A 15,404-nucleotide genomic window follows, 5' to 3' on the forward strand; every position below is an offset into this window, starting at 1 on the left:
TCTTCTTCTTCTTCTTCTTCTTCTTCTTCTTCTTCTTCTTCTTCTTCCTCCTCCTCCTCCTCCTCCTCTTCCTCCTCCTCTTCTTCCTCCTCCCCCTCTTCTTCCTCCTCTTCATCTACTCTTCCTCCTCCTTCTTCTTTTTCTTCTTTATTGTCTTCTTTTTCTCCTCCTCCTTCTCTTCCTCCTCCTTCTTCTCCTTCTCCTCCGCCAAGATTTACACTCTGAATAGAAATTGAGGGCTGGTGGAGTGCTGGTGGTGCACGCCTTTAATCCTCTGCACCTGGGAAGCTGAGGCAGGTGACTATGAGTTTGAAGTTAGCCTGGTCTACAGAGTGAGTTTCAGGACAGTGAGGGCTACACAGAGAAACCCTGTCTCCAAAAACCAAGATAGATAGATAGATAGATAGATAGATAGATAGATAGATAGATAGATAGATAGATAGATAAAAAGAAAAAGAAGTTGAGGGCTAATTTATTAGCAGAATATTTTCGAAGGTAGGCCTGGGTAATGTGTGGCATGTTACAGCCTAGGCTTATAGTTCCATCATGCTTACTTTATTAGCCTTTACATCATACTTGATGTTTTTCCTCCAGTGTTTTAAGAAGAGTGTACCATTTTTTTTATTTAAAAGTATACAGAGTGCATTAATATTACATTTTTAATTCTTATAAAACATTTAATAGATTTTATTCTATTATAATTTTATTTAGATTTATTTCACTTTACATGTATGTATGTTCTCTCTCTCTCTCTCTCTCTCTGTGTGTGTGTGTGTGTGTGTGTGTGTGTGTGTGTGTGTGCCTGATGCCTGTGGAAGCCAGCAGAGGGAACTGGATCCTTTGAACTGGAGTTACAGATGGTTGTAAGTCACCATGTTGTGCTGGGAATTGAACCCATGTCCTCCAAAAGAGCAATAAGTGCTCTTAATCTCTGAGCTTTGTCTCCAGATATCATTATAATAATTTTAAAAATAAGTTTTGAAATGGAAAGTTTCAAAATTCAGAACATGCATATACACTATTTATTATGGGCTATAGAAAAGATCAGTTTCTTGTCATTATTCCTAACATGAGGGAATTTTTTATGAAAATCATTTTAGAGGTTCTGTTTCAATAAAGATAGCAGAATGAGTGTGATAGGTCACTGTAACTCAGCACTAAAGAAGCTAGGGCAGGAAGGTTATGGGTTTGAGGCAGTCTAGGGTATACAGTGAAATTTCCTGAACAAAACAAATGTGTATATGGCAGTATTATACTGAGGAATGAAATGCTGATAAAAAAAAAATCTCTCTAGTAATGGGCAGGAGAGTTAAGCACTTGTTAGTATATCAACCACAACTTGAATACTAGTTATGAAATTAATTAACAAATATAGGAAAACTTTAGAAAATATGATGGGGAAGAAAGCCATCCATGCATGTGTACATGGTCATGTGACAATATCTGTGCAGTAGAAGTAAAAAACGAATTATCCAAGGAAGATTGCAAGAACGAAGGAGGTAGAGTGAGCGAAATGAAAATAGGTATCCTTTGTTAAAGAAAACACCACAAAGCCAGGCAGTGGTGGCTCATGGCATTAACCCCAGCACTTGGCAGCAGGGGTAGGTGGATCTCTGTGAGTTCAAGGCCAGCCTGGTCTAAGAGCAAGTTCTAGGATAGCCAGGGCTCTGATATACAGAGAAAACCTATCTCAAACAAAAAAATACATAAAAGACAGTATGAAGAAATAATGCAAAAAAAAAAAAAAACTGGAAGGAAAAATGGTGACGTGTATGGTGGGAAAGTTTGACTCAAAGGCTTAGTAGATCAAGGTATTTGAAAAGTAATTAAAATCACATATAAAGTCCTTGGCATTTTATGTCTCAGGAGTTCTGTCTAGCATACCATCTGTGGTTTGTCTTATCAATTCCAGGGAATGATTATTTCAGTTTCACTTTACAGATGTAGAGAGCTCCTGAAAGAAATAGGGACTGTGATACAACTGCTGCTCTAAGCGTGCCGCTTCCCCTCAGTGAGAGACGCCTCTTGCAGTCTGCTGCCAAGGTGGCTAGGAGTAGGAGGAACCACCCACCCACCCAACCGCCCAAAAGTCCTCAGAGAAAAGCACCAAAAGCCTGCTTGAAGACTCTGAGGCATGGAAGATGTTTGGTCCCAGTACCATTTGGGCAACTACCTGCCCAGGCCTGGAATATTCAACTGGATAGTTCTACCTTTATTTTACTAAATGTCTGGTATGGCAGTCCCACTGAATACTCAACAAAGGGACTAGCTCATGACAATAGGGAAGTAGAGTATGTATAAATAGTTTTTTAAAACTTGAAGGCTGGATGTAGCTCAGTTGGTAGAATGCTTGGTTACCACACATGAAGCCTTGAGAGATCCCATACTCCACCTTGTCTCCTTACACTGCAGTGTAAGTTTCCATGGATACAGCGACGCAGTGCAATGCCTGTTTCCACGGTAGAGATAGTATACACAGGCTAGCTGGCACCAAGACTGCCACGTCCAGATCACCCCACAGCACTTGCAATTGGTTTGCTCAATCGATATCGCCTCTCTACACATTTAGAGCGAGAATATTCAAAAAATTGTATTTACATATTTATGCAGTCCTACGATGTGTATAATCTATGTCCATACCCTCTTCACACACTCACATATATACATACATGTGTAAATACACACACACCTTTGTTAGATTTTTGTAGTTCCTATGAGACATACAGCCTTCGGCCTTCATACTCTGCTTAAAAAATACTTACATTGATTTTTAATTGTCCCTTTTATTGTGGCTATTATATATAATGCATTTAAAACCCAGTCATGTTCTTTTGTTGATCTTGAGTCTTGTTTGTTTTGTTTTTTTGTCATTCTTTACTCCATTCTTGCTTAGTGCACTAGGGTACTGGGCCCCAGTACAGACTGGTGACTTAACTTCTATCCCTCAGGGTTGTCAGCATTGGCTTCTCTGAGACCTCTCTTCCTGATGTATGATTGGTCAACTTGTCCCAGTGGGCCCCTCCTCCAGTGTTTTTCTGTTCCAGTTTATTTCTGTTGCTGTGATAAAATACACTGATACAAGCAAATGAGGAGAGAAAGGACTTATTTGACTTATAATTTCAGACTACAGTCTATCATTGTGGTGAAGTCAGGGCAGGAACTTGAAGCAGATAGTTACATCATCCCCCACAGTCAAGGGCAGACAGAATAAATGCATGCATGCCACATTCTCTGGTTTACAATTCAGGACCCAAAACCAGGCAGTGGTGCCACCAACTTACAGGCTGGATAGTTCCATATCCATTAGGGCAGTCAAAACACTCCCCACAGATGTGACCATAAGCTCACCTGATCTAGACAATCCATCATTGAGAGTCTCGCTTAGATTGTGGCAAAGCAACAATTGAAACTGATCATCACATTTTCCTTGATGGGTGTGCCCAGGGATGAGTCATTTTCTCTTCCAGTTAGAACACTAGTCCTCTCCGCTCAAAGCTCCGTCCTTACAATCTCCTTCGCTATAATGCTTTCCTTTAAATTCCACATTGAAATGGTGCGTTAGGGGTTAGGACTTCATTGTTTTAATTGGTGGGGACACAGTCACTTCACAGCATTAGTATAGTATTTGGGGGATGTATTCAAAGGATATTAATCTCTTTGTTGCCACTTTCCCTTTCTTTCCCTCACCTATATCTCTTGCAAGTGGACACTTTAATTCTTCCCTTTATGTTTTTCCCCAAATGACTTATGAATGTTTTCTTCCTGCCCTCCGTTTCTTCCACAAGAGGCATCATACTCATATGCTTCTTTACATTCTCCTTTTTTCCTCGGTTAATAATATATCCTGAAAAAATAACCCACCTTGCTGTTTTTCAGTTGTATGGGCCACGTGACTGGCAGATCGTGTTTCATTCTGCTTCCTGTCTGTGCCTTTAGGTGGTTTTCTGTGTTGACATCACAAAGCACTTCAGTTAACAACAGCACGGACATGCGCTCTATAATGTTGGAAGTGGTCTTCTTCTCTCTCTGTGTCCCTCGGTCTCTCTCCCTGCCTCAGGAATACTGTAATGGGGACTAAACACAGGGTCTGTAATGGGGACTAAACACAGCCTAGACAAACACACTCACTGAGCTCTTCCTTCAGCTGTAGCAATAACCATTCCACACCTGTAACATGATGCTTGCATACTTCTTTGTGTGTATGTTTACCATTTATACCGATTTCTTTACTTTGATTTACATATATAGTAAGAGTATCATAAGTTTGGCTTTGGCACCTTTATATGTGTCTATTATTGTTTGCTTGTCATGTGCGGTTATCGTATCCAGACTATTAAATGTGATAGAGTATACTGCACACCAGAGATGAGGAAATACTCTTTGGCTCCAACTACTGAGTCAGGAAATGCTGTGGGAAAGGTGGAATTTGAACTTGATCTTGAAGAACAGGTAAGATGGAGAACTCTGGAGATGAGAAGGATGCTAATTTGGGTACAGGTAACAAAAGGATGATGGCTTGCCCAGGTGTAGCTGGTATAAGGGTAATGTCCTGAGAGAGGAGCAATCAAGATTGGTCACTAGGACAGCATTTTAACCTGTGTGTTCAGTTTCCCCAGATCCTCATTTGAGGAGCTTTCTTCTGTTGTACTTCCACACTTAGCTTGAGGTTAAGTACTCTGCCTGTTCGGGCATATGATATTTCCTGAGAGATGTGGTGAAAGGCCCTGGACACCTACTGACCATCCTGGCCTTGCTTCCACTCACTGTGGGAATTAGATCCAATACAAGGTATGCTACTCTCATGGCCTCAGGACTTGTACACAAAACAGGCTCTGGCTCTAGCGGAGACACTAGACAGGTCACTTTCTTTCCCTAGACCTGAGTTTCCTGGTCTCTACAGCAAAGGAGCCAATAATGTTTAAGGTCCCATCTCAGATCTTGTGAAAACAGGAGTGTTCTAAACTCTAAAAATAAGGGTTCATGTTATTCATTTTCTCAGAGCGCCATGGGGACTCCACTTTTGATGCTTCTCAAAGACCCTTACATCCTGGTAGCAGCAGGTAAGCTGGCCATGCACTCCCTCTCTGTGGGAGTCAGGCTTCAGGTAGCCATACTGGCTCACAGAACTGTCTCTCAGGTTCCATCTGCCTGGCCAACATGGGAGTCGCCATACTAGAGCCCACACTACCCATCTGGATGATGCAGACCATGTGTTCCCCTGAGTGGCAGCTAGGTAAGTGAGCTGAGTCCCCAGCAAAGCTCAGATACCACCAGGCAGGTGCTGTGGGCCTTTTTGAAAGTAATCAACAACCATTAGGTCCAGGTCATCAACCTCTCAGAGGCTGTACTCTCCCTTCATAGGCTCATCCCTATACCCACATCCATGAACTGAGTCCAGATCACCTTGTAAATGATGGTGGGCAGTGGAGACGCAGCAGATCTAGTACTGGTGTGAAACAATTCAGCATTTCCAGCCGAAGGCCTTTTTCTTGTTTCGTTTTTCTAGCATTGACTGGCAATATAAATTTCTGCAAATAACATAATCTTTCTGTATTACTTTTCTCACGCTTGTGACTAAATATTCAACAAAAGAAACATAGCAAAGGATGGACTTCTTTTACTCATGGTTTGAGAGGAAATAGCCTATCGTAATGGGGAAGGCTTACAGCCACTGGAACACCTCAGTTTTGGAGAGCCCATGAAGCACAGAGCAGGAGATTCCTGCACTCATTTTGAATTCTCTTTTAAATTCCTTTTTATTTTGTCTAAAGCCCCAGTCCAAGCCATGGTACTGCCCACAATTTAGTATGGGTCTTCCCTTTATTTAAACCACTCTACAAATGGCCTCACAGATCGATTGCCCAGAGGTGTGTCTCCTAAGTGAGTCTAGATCCAATAATTGCTGTGATTAACTGCCATGCTTTCGAAGCATTGCATTTGAAGAATGGTAGTCTCTTATTTATATAAAACGAGAAACTAAAAATTTATGTTCTTGTCTCAGGCAATGAGGCCGATGAGCCTGAGAATATCAGCTCCACTTAACCGACAACTGAGCACATGATGTTCTTTCTTTCTTTCTTCCTTTCTTCCTTTCTTTCTTTCTTTCTTTCTTTCTTTCTTTCTTTCTTTCTTTCTTTCTTTCTTTCTTTCTCTCTTTCTTTCTCTATTTCTAGGGGTAAATTCCAGGACCCTTGTGCAAACTGGGCAAATGTTCTATCACCAGGCTACATCCCCAGCCTGTTCTCTTCTCTAGTAAGCCCTGAGATAGAAACCCTAAGCCTCAGTGCCTAGGGAAGTTTCCCCATGACTTTGTACCACACTGTTTTGAAGTAATCTGGTTTCATTGTTGAGCACCACTTGACTTCTATCTAAAATGAACATGGAAATGCTTTGAAAGGTCTCCAAAAGCTACTTCAAAGAACTATTGCAGGAATGAATGGCCTAAGGTACTCTGTGCCTGTATACTCTGCAGGATAAGAACCAGCCACACTCTCACTACAGCACCCCCCTTATTGTCTTACACACTCTATAAAGGGTGCTCACCCTCCATTCAGGTCCAAAATAGAGGACCCCAGCCTCTTCTGCTCTATGTAGGCTGGGAGCCTCCATGTGTGACTTTGAGTGAGCTTAGAGAAAAGACCTGGGCCTCTTCCAGGAAACCTGAGGACAATGGGGGCAGGAGAGGCTACGTGCAAATGATTCAGTCATTACAAGGCAGGAGACTCATGTGGTGCCAGAGAGGAAGCTGATAAGAACCGGATATAGCTCAATGTACCATAAGAAACACAGAATCTAATTTTAAGGGACCAGTTCTAAGCAGGGCTCCAGCTGTACACTTAACTCAAATTGAATTTCTTGGGCTGTAATTGCCTCTGACCAAGACAATTAATTGAGTTAGGCAATTCTCAGTGCAGATAATATCTCTTCTGAGGAGGTTCTGGCCACTCTGCCTTCTCGTACCAGTGAGTACACTACAGCCTGGAGCAGCCCTATCCCAGCAATCCAGTTAGCAGCCTCACTTACCATTGCATGCAAGTCAGTTGGTTACCGTATCCCAGCATCTTACATCATATTCCTCAGCACTGCCTGCACCTCTACACTCTACACATTCTAATATAATTCTCCAATGATGATGCCATACGCTTAGAGAACTTGTGATACTGGGACTTCTCAGCAAGTTAGCAAAAACAGGTTAGGTCCACCCCACTCCTTCCCTCCCTCCTTCCTTCCTTTCTTCAATATATTTTTTGTGTTCAATGCATTCCAAGTACAGTTCCCCCCTTTACACCTCCTAGTTGCCCCCCATACTTCCCCTTCCCCCCAGATCCACTCCTCCATTTCCCTTCAGAACAGGTCTCCCAGGGGTGTCCACTGAACACTGAATAACAAGTTACTATCGTAACTTGTAACTATTGTAACTTGTTATTAGACTCTTATTAGACTAGGCACAAACCCTCATATCAAGGCAGGGTGGGCTAACCCGGTAGGAGGAAAGGGGTCCCTGGAGCAGACAAAAGAGTCAGAGACATCCCTGCTCCTGGTTGTTGGCATATGTCGGTAAGATTTGCTGAAAGAAGCAGAGGCAGGAGGACCACTACTTCAAGGCCAGCCTGCGTTACACTACCTCCTTCTTTAATCTTGCTTTTTTATTTTGTTTTGATTTTCTTTTGAAACTGGATCATGTAGCCTGGTCTGTCCTTGGCCTGAATATGTAGACGAGCCTAGCCTTGAACCCCTCATCTTCTTGCTTTCATCTCCCAAATGCTAGGACCTTAGGCTTCAAGGCATGTACGCATACATCCCGTGGAACAAGTGATGTTTCTAATGAGTTTCCAGGGGACAAGGGTATATCCCATATCCATCACCAATCACCCTTGGAAAAGTACTGGCCATGAAAAACACTTCTCCAGATTGTAGGAAGGAGCACAGGTTAAAAAAAAAAACAGCAAACTCTTGAGAGTGATGTGTGGTCTGAGTTGGAGCATGTGCCACCTGACCAATGGATCCTGGGTTCTGCTATCGAGCACAGAGTACAGCACTCGCTTTGGAGACAGATGCACCCCAGTTTGAATTTATGCCCAGTCATTGTCCAGTAATTGTCGTGTTGGAGAACCATAGTTTTTCTTTTCTTATATTTGTTTGGACAAGTTCTCATTGCATTGGTTAGACTGGTCTTGACTTCAAAATCCTTTTTGTCAACTCCTCGAGTGCTGGGATTATAGGTGTGCGTGACCACACCTGGCTTTCCTTCTCCATTCATAAAAATGAAGATATCTTTTAGCGCTGTTTTGGTCTTTGTACTTATTTCAGGGAGGTTACTGCAGAGCATGGATTATAGGATTTACTGAAGTGATAATTAATGTGTCCTGACAGTTAGGGTTATGTGTGATCCACCCCTGAAGCCGGGCTGTGAGAAGTATGTGGACGCTGGTGAGCATAGAACACAAAGTACTGCTGAAAGACACGCTCCGGTCAGCTGCTATGGAACAAGTGTATGTTTGCGGAAAGCCTCATTTAGGAAATTTCACACAGTTTACAAGGATGTCAAGGAGACGGGTAGCTAGGCCAGTGAGCTTCCTCTTTCTGTGTATCAGCTAAACCATTCAGTAGTTATTACCTCTAAACATTCAAAAGCAGTTATACACAAATGAAAGAGTACAGTTTGAAACAGATTGCCACCCTGGACAGATAAAGTAGACAAACACAGGAAGACATGTTTCTCTTCTGCTGCATGGAAGACAATATTAAAAGCAAACAAGCCACTGGCCAGACCCTGGCCAACTGTTTACTTTGGGCTTAGAATCCGAGCAATGATACTTTCTATTGGGCTACATTGTTTCTGCAAGGTCCAAAGTGGTACAGGGAAGGGCTACCCAGAGAAACTCACAATGTTGCTTCCAAGCAGGCCCTCAGGTAGAGCCAGCCACTCTGGTGGGCTTGGGTAGGGGGACTATCTGGCCTTGGAGTGAGATGCCTGAGTTCGCCCTGACCATCATAGGGCATGATAATAATAAAGGCAAATGCTTACAGGGCACGTCATCTGTGCCCAGCCAGTGTAAAATGCTCAATAAGTAGGGTGTTCTTATTTTTTTATGTTTTATTAGTTTTTGTTTTCTATGAACATTTTAATTCTAATAACTATATAAGTGCAAATGTATTTTTACTATAGCCATCTCCACTCCCTCTCCAACTCTTCCTACATTGCCCCATCCTCTCTCTAAATTGATGGCCTTATCTTTAATTATTATTGTTTTGTGTGTTTATGTGTGTGTGTGTCCTACTGAGTCTAATAGTGTTGTCCACATGTCACAAGGTGTCAGACAGACTACTTGGGCATGGAAACTTTAAAAAAAAAATGGGTGATCCCTGAAGAAAATCGATTCTCCTTCCTTCTGACACCAGTAGCTCTTCAACTGGGTGTGAGGGTGTGGGTGGAGCCTGTGAGCCACTCCCGCATGTACGTTGGAACGCTGACTGACGTGGTCTTCTGCAGATAACCATATTATTGAGATTTCATGGGTGCAGCTTCCCCTCACGTCCAGAGTGCACGTTAGTGACCGTCTCCTTGTCTTTAGGCTCCTTATGATCCTCACAGTGTCCCCTGAGCTCTGGGAGTAGTGTTGTGTTACTTTGCTGTTCAGCAAAGGGCACTTTGGTCACTTCCTCTCTGTTTTGACCAGTGGCTCTTTGTAACAGCCTCTATCTGCTACAAAAAGAAACTTTTATAACAAGGGCTGAGCCTAAGCGGGATACTCTTGGTGACTTACAACCATCATCTCCCTCTGTTAGCTGACTTTATTTTTATAACAAAATACCTAAGGCAGGCTAACTGTATAAACTTACGCAGTTTGGGCGCTGATTGGTCCAAATAACATAGGGCTGGTTCTAAAGAACTCTGGTGGATGGTCATAGCATGTACCGTTCGGGGTCCAATCCCATCTTCATAGCAACTCACTCTCAGAACAGTTCTTAGGGCCAATGGGAGCCACCTCAGTATGTCCCCAAGCAAACCCTTCCAATGGTCAAGAGACCTGCCCCAACCTCCAGCAGAGTCTCATGTAGCCCAGTCTGGCTTCAGAGTCACTGTGTCGCTGAGGCTGAGAATGAACTTCTGCCTCTGCCTCCAGAATGCTGGGATTACAGGTGTGTGTGACCATGTCCAGATTATATGATGCTGGGGCTAGAACCCAGGGCCTCTTGTGTGTGCTAGGCAGACATTCTACTAACTGAGCTACACCTGCATCACAGGCCTTTCTTTTAAAGGTCTCTTCTACACCCACAACATCGTGCTGCGGACCAAGTCCGGCACATGAATCTTTGAGCATGGCGGTCACAGCCCAACCATTTACATTTGTGGCAGGGTTATGTGCATGTGTCTGCAGGTACTTGCAGAGGCTGGAGGTCAGATCCCTCTGGAGCCGGAGCTGTAGACAATTGTGAGCCATTCATTGTGGTTGTTAGAAGCGGAATGTAGATGCTTGCAAGAGCAGTAAGCTCTCCCAACTACTGAGCTAGCTCGTCAATCCTCATTTCCATCATCTTAGAAACTCTGTGTTTAGGCCCTCTCCTTAGAGCTCCACCCTTGTGTATCTGCCTGTCTGACCTCTGGATGTGGTTGTTTCAAGCCCTTCGTGGACCCCCTGACTTTTCCTCCTCATTGATCTTTCCCATCTTTCCCAGTTCTCATATTTCAGTTGACTGAAATAAAAAGCTTTAGTTCTCATTATTTCTATCCCCTCACTCCCATGGTGTCCCTATACAACATGAGAGAAAGTTCTACAACTCCACCTTAAAAATATCTCCAAGTTTGTTCACCCTTTTTGGTAATGGCTTCCAAGCAGAGACTCTAACTTTTCTCCTGGGCTTGCAACCGTCTATTATCCCGTGAAGCCATTCTTCTAAGAGACTTTAGAATACACAGTTGGGCTGTGCTGTTCATCTCTGTAGCTTCTCATGTTCTCTCTGCTCACACGTTTTAGCCACTCATGCGTCCTTCGTGCTCCTGTATCAGCCTAAGTGGTGTCTTCTTTAAGCCTTTCAGCTTGTGTTTGGAGCTGTGCGCGTTTCTGTTTTTTGTTTTTGTTTTTGTTTTTGGTACTTGTTTACCTTGTTGTTTCAGCTTAAACACTACCCCCTCAGTCTTTCCTTGGCTTCCCAAATGTACAGTAGCCTTCCAGTCACTCTGACATTTGGATACATGAAATTTTTGTCACAGTTTTCAAGAGTATTTTCTTCACTTAATCTTTAGCATTTATTTTTATTGTCTATCTCTCCTTGAATGTGAGTTCTGTTTGAGTTATAATCATCTTTTGTGTTTATTTTCTTGTACTTGTATTATTTTAAGATAGTGTCTTGGCATCGGGACGGGTATGGCCCTCATGCCTCACTGGACAACGACAGGGGGACTGGAGCCATTACAAGGTCCCCTTCAAATACTGGAGGTCAGGCCTCTATCCCCGCCTTTGCAAGTTTAGAATTGCCACAGCCCTTCTATACTTAGAGAAGGGAGGAGATGTCAGGGGCAGCCCTGCTTACACACTGTAGGCCTAAAATCAGCCATAGGCCTAAAATCAGCAGTGGGCCTGTCATACATGTATACTAACACCAAGTCTTGGGTCTCAGTGGAAGAACATTGAAACAGATGGCTATAAGCTAATGTCAACGGGCAGCTTTTGTGGAAATTTATAAGCCTGAGTGGTCATGGACCTTGTAAATAGGTAGCCTTGGCAGATAATACCAGCTTAGATGGGGACAAGAGAGTCATAGGCAGAGTCATGGTGACTTGTCCCCTGAACCTTCACCCAGCCTATACCCGGTTCTGAAGATATCTGTATTCCCCCTGAGCCCGCACTCCAGTGTCATTCCCTTCCCCAAGTCCTGCCTTTCTGTGTTTATACCCTTGTGTGAATTAATTATGATTTGAGAAAAAATAAAAAATAAAAAATAAAAAAAAGATAGTGTTTTGGTATGTAGACCTTGAATTTACTCAGCCTAGTAGAAAAGCTCTCAAGAACATGTCCACAAAAATCCAAAGTACTTCTGCAACACAAAAAGGGAGATGAGTGCTTATCTGCTAACTGTGCTTAAGCAACAAGCACTCCAATAGGCATCCTGTGCCTCACTCTGAGTGTTTAGAATTTGGCTTTGAATTCTTACCCGATTGGCTAGTGGACACTGGTACAATTGATGAGCAACATAAAACATTTGTGCATATGTTTTAATTTTAGGGAAAATGCCAATTTTTGCATCTTGTATGTTTCTTCCTTACAATTTTCTATTAAGATAATGCTGTGCTATCTCATTTAATGCTTTGAAAGAGATGACTACATTTTCTTTGTGGCTCCCGCAGCCTCCATAGTACTAGGATTACAGACTTGCACTGTGTTTGCTTCTATGTTTACCTTCAAAAATATTTTACTTTATATTTCATGTGTATGGGTGTTTTGCCCATATGTATGTTTTAGGCACCATATGCATACCTAGTGCCCAAGAAACTGGAGTTACAGACATGTCAGTGCTGGGACTCAAACCTGGGTCCTCTGGAAGGACAGCTGGGCTCTTAACCACTGAGCCATCTCTCTGGCCTTTCTGTGTTTATCTTATTTACTGCTCAATTACTGGCCTTAAGAATAGCTGGCATATGGTAAAAGCTCATCAGAAAGAAAACAAGAAAAAAGAAAAAAGATGGGAGGGTGAGGAAGGAAAAACTCATAAATAAAAAGTAAAATGTCTAAGGTCACATAGTTCACAAGTGTCCAAGTATATACTGAACCCAAACTGTATGACCCAACATCCATGTTCCAGATCATCTCAATCTGTTGTCACAAAGGTGTGGGGCCAGGACAGTAGTTAATGAAAAGCCTTCACAATCTCTGTCCAACTTATGGCCCACTGTTCCCTGGAAAGATATGGGAATCAAGGCTCAGAAAGGCTTATCTAGGACCATGGGCAAGCAAACAAGAGGACAGGTCATAAGCAAGTTAGAATTTGACTACCCAGGAAGCCCATACTCTTGTGCTGATAACCAAGTGAATCTTTTACATGTCAATGGCTTACCGAGTCACTTGTCTGAAAGTCCAAGTGGGAGCTGAGAGCATATTAAATATAATAAGGCTAAAGAAAGCCTTGTTATTGAGGAAAGCAGGGAAGTGGGGTCCTGACACTGCTGCTCGTGAGTTGCACAAAGATCTCTAAAATATATAACAAAGTGGTTTGGAGACCTGGGGCTATGAGAAGCACTATACTGAACTGTACGGAATAAGGTGCTTTAGATTAAGTTGAGTACCTCCTAAGGTGAGCTTCTGTGTCCTTCCACAGGTCTGTCTTTCTTGCCCGCCAGTGTGGCCTACCTCATTGGCACGAACCTTTTTGGTGTGTTGGCCAACAAGATGGGTCGGTATGTAGCCTGGGAAACTGGAGGGATGATTGAATCATCACTTTATAGTAACCTTTGAGCTGTCCCTATACTTGTGATAGTTTAGGACAGAGAGGTAAAAATTGTCATGCAGGAGGCCAGTGGGTAGGTCGCAAGGGCAGTACAGAGAATGATTATCCTTAACTAGCCACTTTGGAAGAGACAGTTGTTACAAAGAGATAGGCCTTCCTTTACAGTTAAAGAGATAATGTCATGCCAATAGCTAATATAAAACAACCAAAACAAGAAAATCAGTATGTACTTTGGAACAATTGTTGTCAAACTCTATTCCATGAAACTCTAGGGAATTCTAGGCAGGAGCATCAGAAATGCACAAGGGATTGGAGTTCAGAGAGGTCAAAAGTATGAATTTAGATGCTCTCCCCTACTGCAATGATGAAATGGCTTTGGTTTTAATTTTATCTTTAACTCAGTACAGAGCTTTAAAAATGCATCTGAAACAGCTGTTATAGGAGATAGAGATGAAGAAGAATTGTATATTTTCATGTGGCTTTTGAGGAGGTTCTGTAAGACCACAAATGTTATGAGTAGGTAGAGTTTGAACTGGGCTGGAGAGATGGATCAGTGGATAAAGGCTCTTGCCACAAAAGTCTGGAGTTTAATCTCCAGAACCCACATAGAGGCGGATAGAGAGAACTGACTACACAGAGTTGTCCTCTGACCTCTACACGCATGCTGTGGTGTGCCCCCTCTCACATAACCCCTCTCAACACTCCTTCTCTCATGCACATTAATAATAATAAATGAAATCTACAAAAAAAGAAGCAACCTGAACTGGCAAACACCAATAATCCAGATCAAGAGCATAGTCTAAGTGCCTTTGGAAGCAGCAGCCTTCAGTCCTAAGGGATACAAGCATATGTCTCAGCGTAGTACTCCCAACACTGCCATGAGAAGAGCTATGAGTTCACCCTGAACTCGTATGTTATGGATGGCAATATGAAATTACCCTCTGCCTAAAGGGATAGTGTACCTTAAAATTTGGATGTGAGAAGGAGGGGGGGGCATTGTTGCAGAGAGAGCAGGGAAATCTCATCAGCTTAGCTGTCACTACAGCATCTTTCCCAAGGAAAGGGCCCAGACAGAAAGGGATTCAATCTGTCCTGTAGAGATGCAGTTCCTTCCTGAATCTAAGGGGTTACTTAAATTAGAGTATTTAGCACTGGCCAAGGTGGCAGGTAGTAGCCAACTCTCTGCAGATACTGTGTCACAATAGCTCTTTTTCTTCCAGGTGGCTGTGCTCCCTTGTTGGAATGTTGGCTGTAGGTGTCAGCTTGCTCTGTGTAAGTACAAGACCCAGTTAAAAAAGGGAGAACACTACAGAATTTAAGATCTTTTCCTTCAAATGAGCAGTAGTCTGACGTGGTAGGAATTTCTACATGATCAGAAATTGGCACCCAAGGGGATGCTGTGAACGGAAGTGGCGTACCATCAGCAGGACGTGTAAAAGGAGAGGAATAGGGCAGTGGAACCAGAGGCCTGAGGCTGTGCATAAACATGTGAATTGAAGCGTGTTGGGATCTATTTCTGGAGCTTGCCAGCCAATGGTATTTTATAAATCCACTTAGTCAATCTACTGTGACAATCTCCACTAGCCACCAGGACGTGCACCATTTATGGCTCAGTCTCTAGGAGCAGAAAATTTGGTAAAAGAAAGAAAGTAGGGATTTCCATCTTGAGGAGTCCTTTGTGCTTCCAAGCTGTTACTGTCACCTGTCCTCAATGGAGACCATCAGTCCATCTGGCTCCCAGCTAAAGGGATATGAAAACAGAGGTATGAGGCTCTAAGTGCTGCACCCAGGTTGAGCTTTTAAAGCCCCTGGTGATGGGCATGATCTCAAAGCTCCCTTCCAGCTTTACCACTTGCCATTTGTGTGGCCCTCAGCTACTCACACCACTTCTCTGCTCAGTGTTCTCTTACAAGGAGTTGGCTTACATCTCACAGGGTGTTTGGAGAAATCCACCTAGA

General features: G+C 43.0%; 1 protein-coding gene across 1 annotated transcript in view; it reads left to right on the forward strand.

Annotated features, from left to right (window-relative positions):
* Slc18a1 (solute carrier family 18 member A1) overlaps window positions 1-14,718 on the forward strand; it is a gene marked incomplete at its 3' end in the record, with an annotated part of 30,063 nt that extends 15,345 nt beyond the window's left edge. The window contains exons 9-12 of the mRNA XM_028784430.1: window positions 5,000-5,060; window positions 5,138-5,233; window positions 13,318-13,396; window positions 14,667-14,718. Of these exons, the coding sequence (XP_028640263.1) occupies window positions 5,000-5,060; window positions 5,138-5,233; window positions 13,318-13,396; window positions 14,667-14,718 (288 nt within the window). The remainder of the gene's footprint in view (window positions 1-4,999; window positions 5,061-5,137; window positions 5,234-13,317; window positions 13,397-14,666) is intronic.
* Between the last annotated feature and the right edge of the window lie 686 nt (window positions 14,719-15,404).

Source organism: Grammomys surdaster, unplaced genomic scaffold (assembly GCF_004785775.1).
Source record: "Grammomys surdaster isolate TR1022 unplaced genomic scaffold, NIH_TR_1.0 123044, whole genome shotgun sequence".
Taxonomy (NCBI): Eukaryota; Metazoa; Chordata; class Mammalia; order Rodentia; family Muridae; genus Grammomys; species Grammomys surdaster.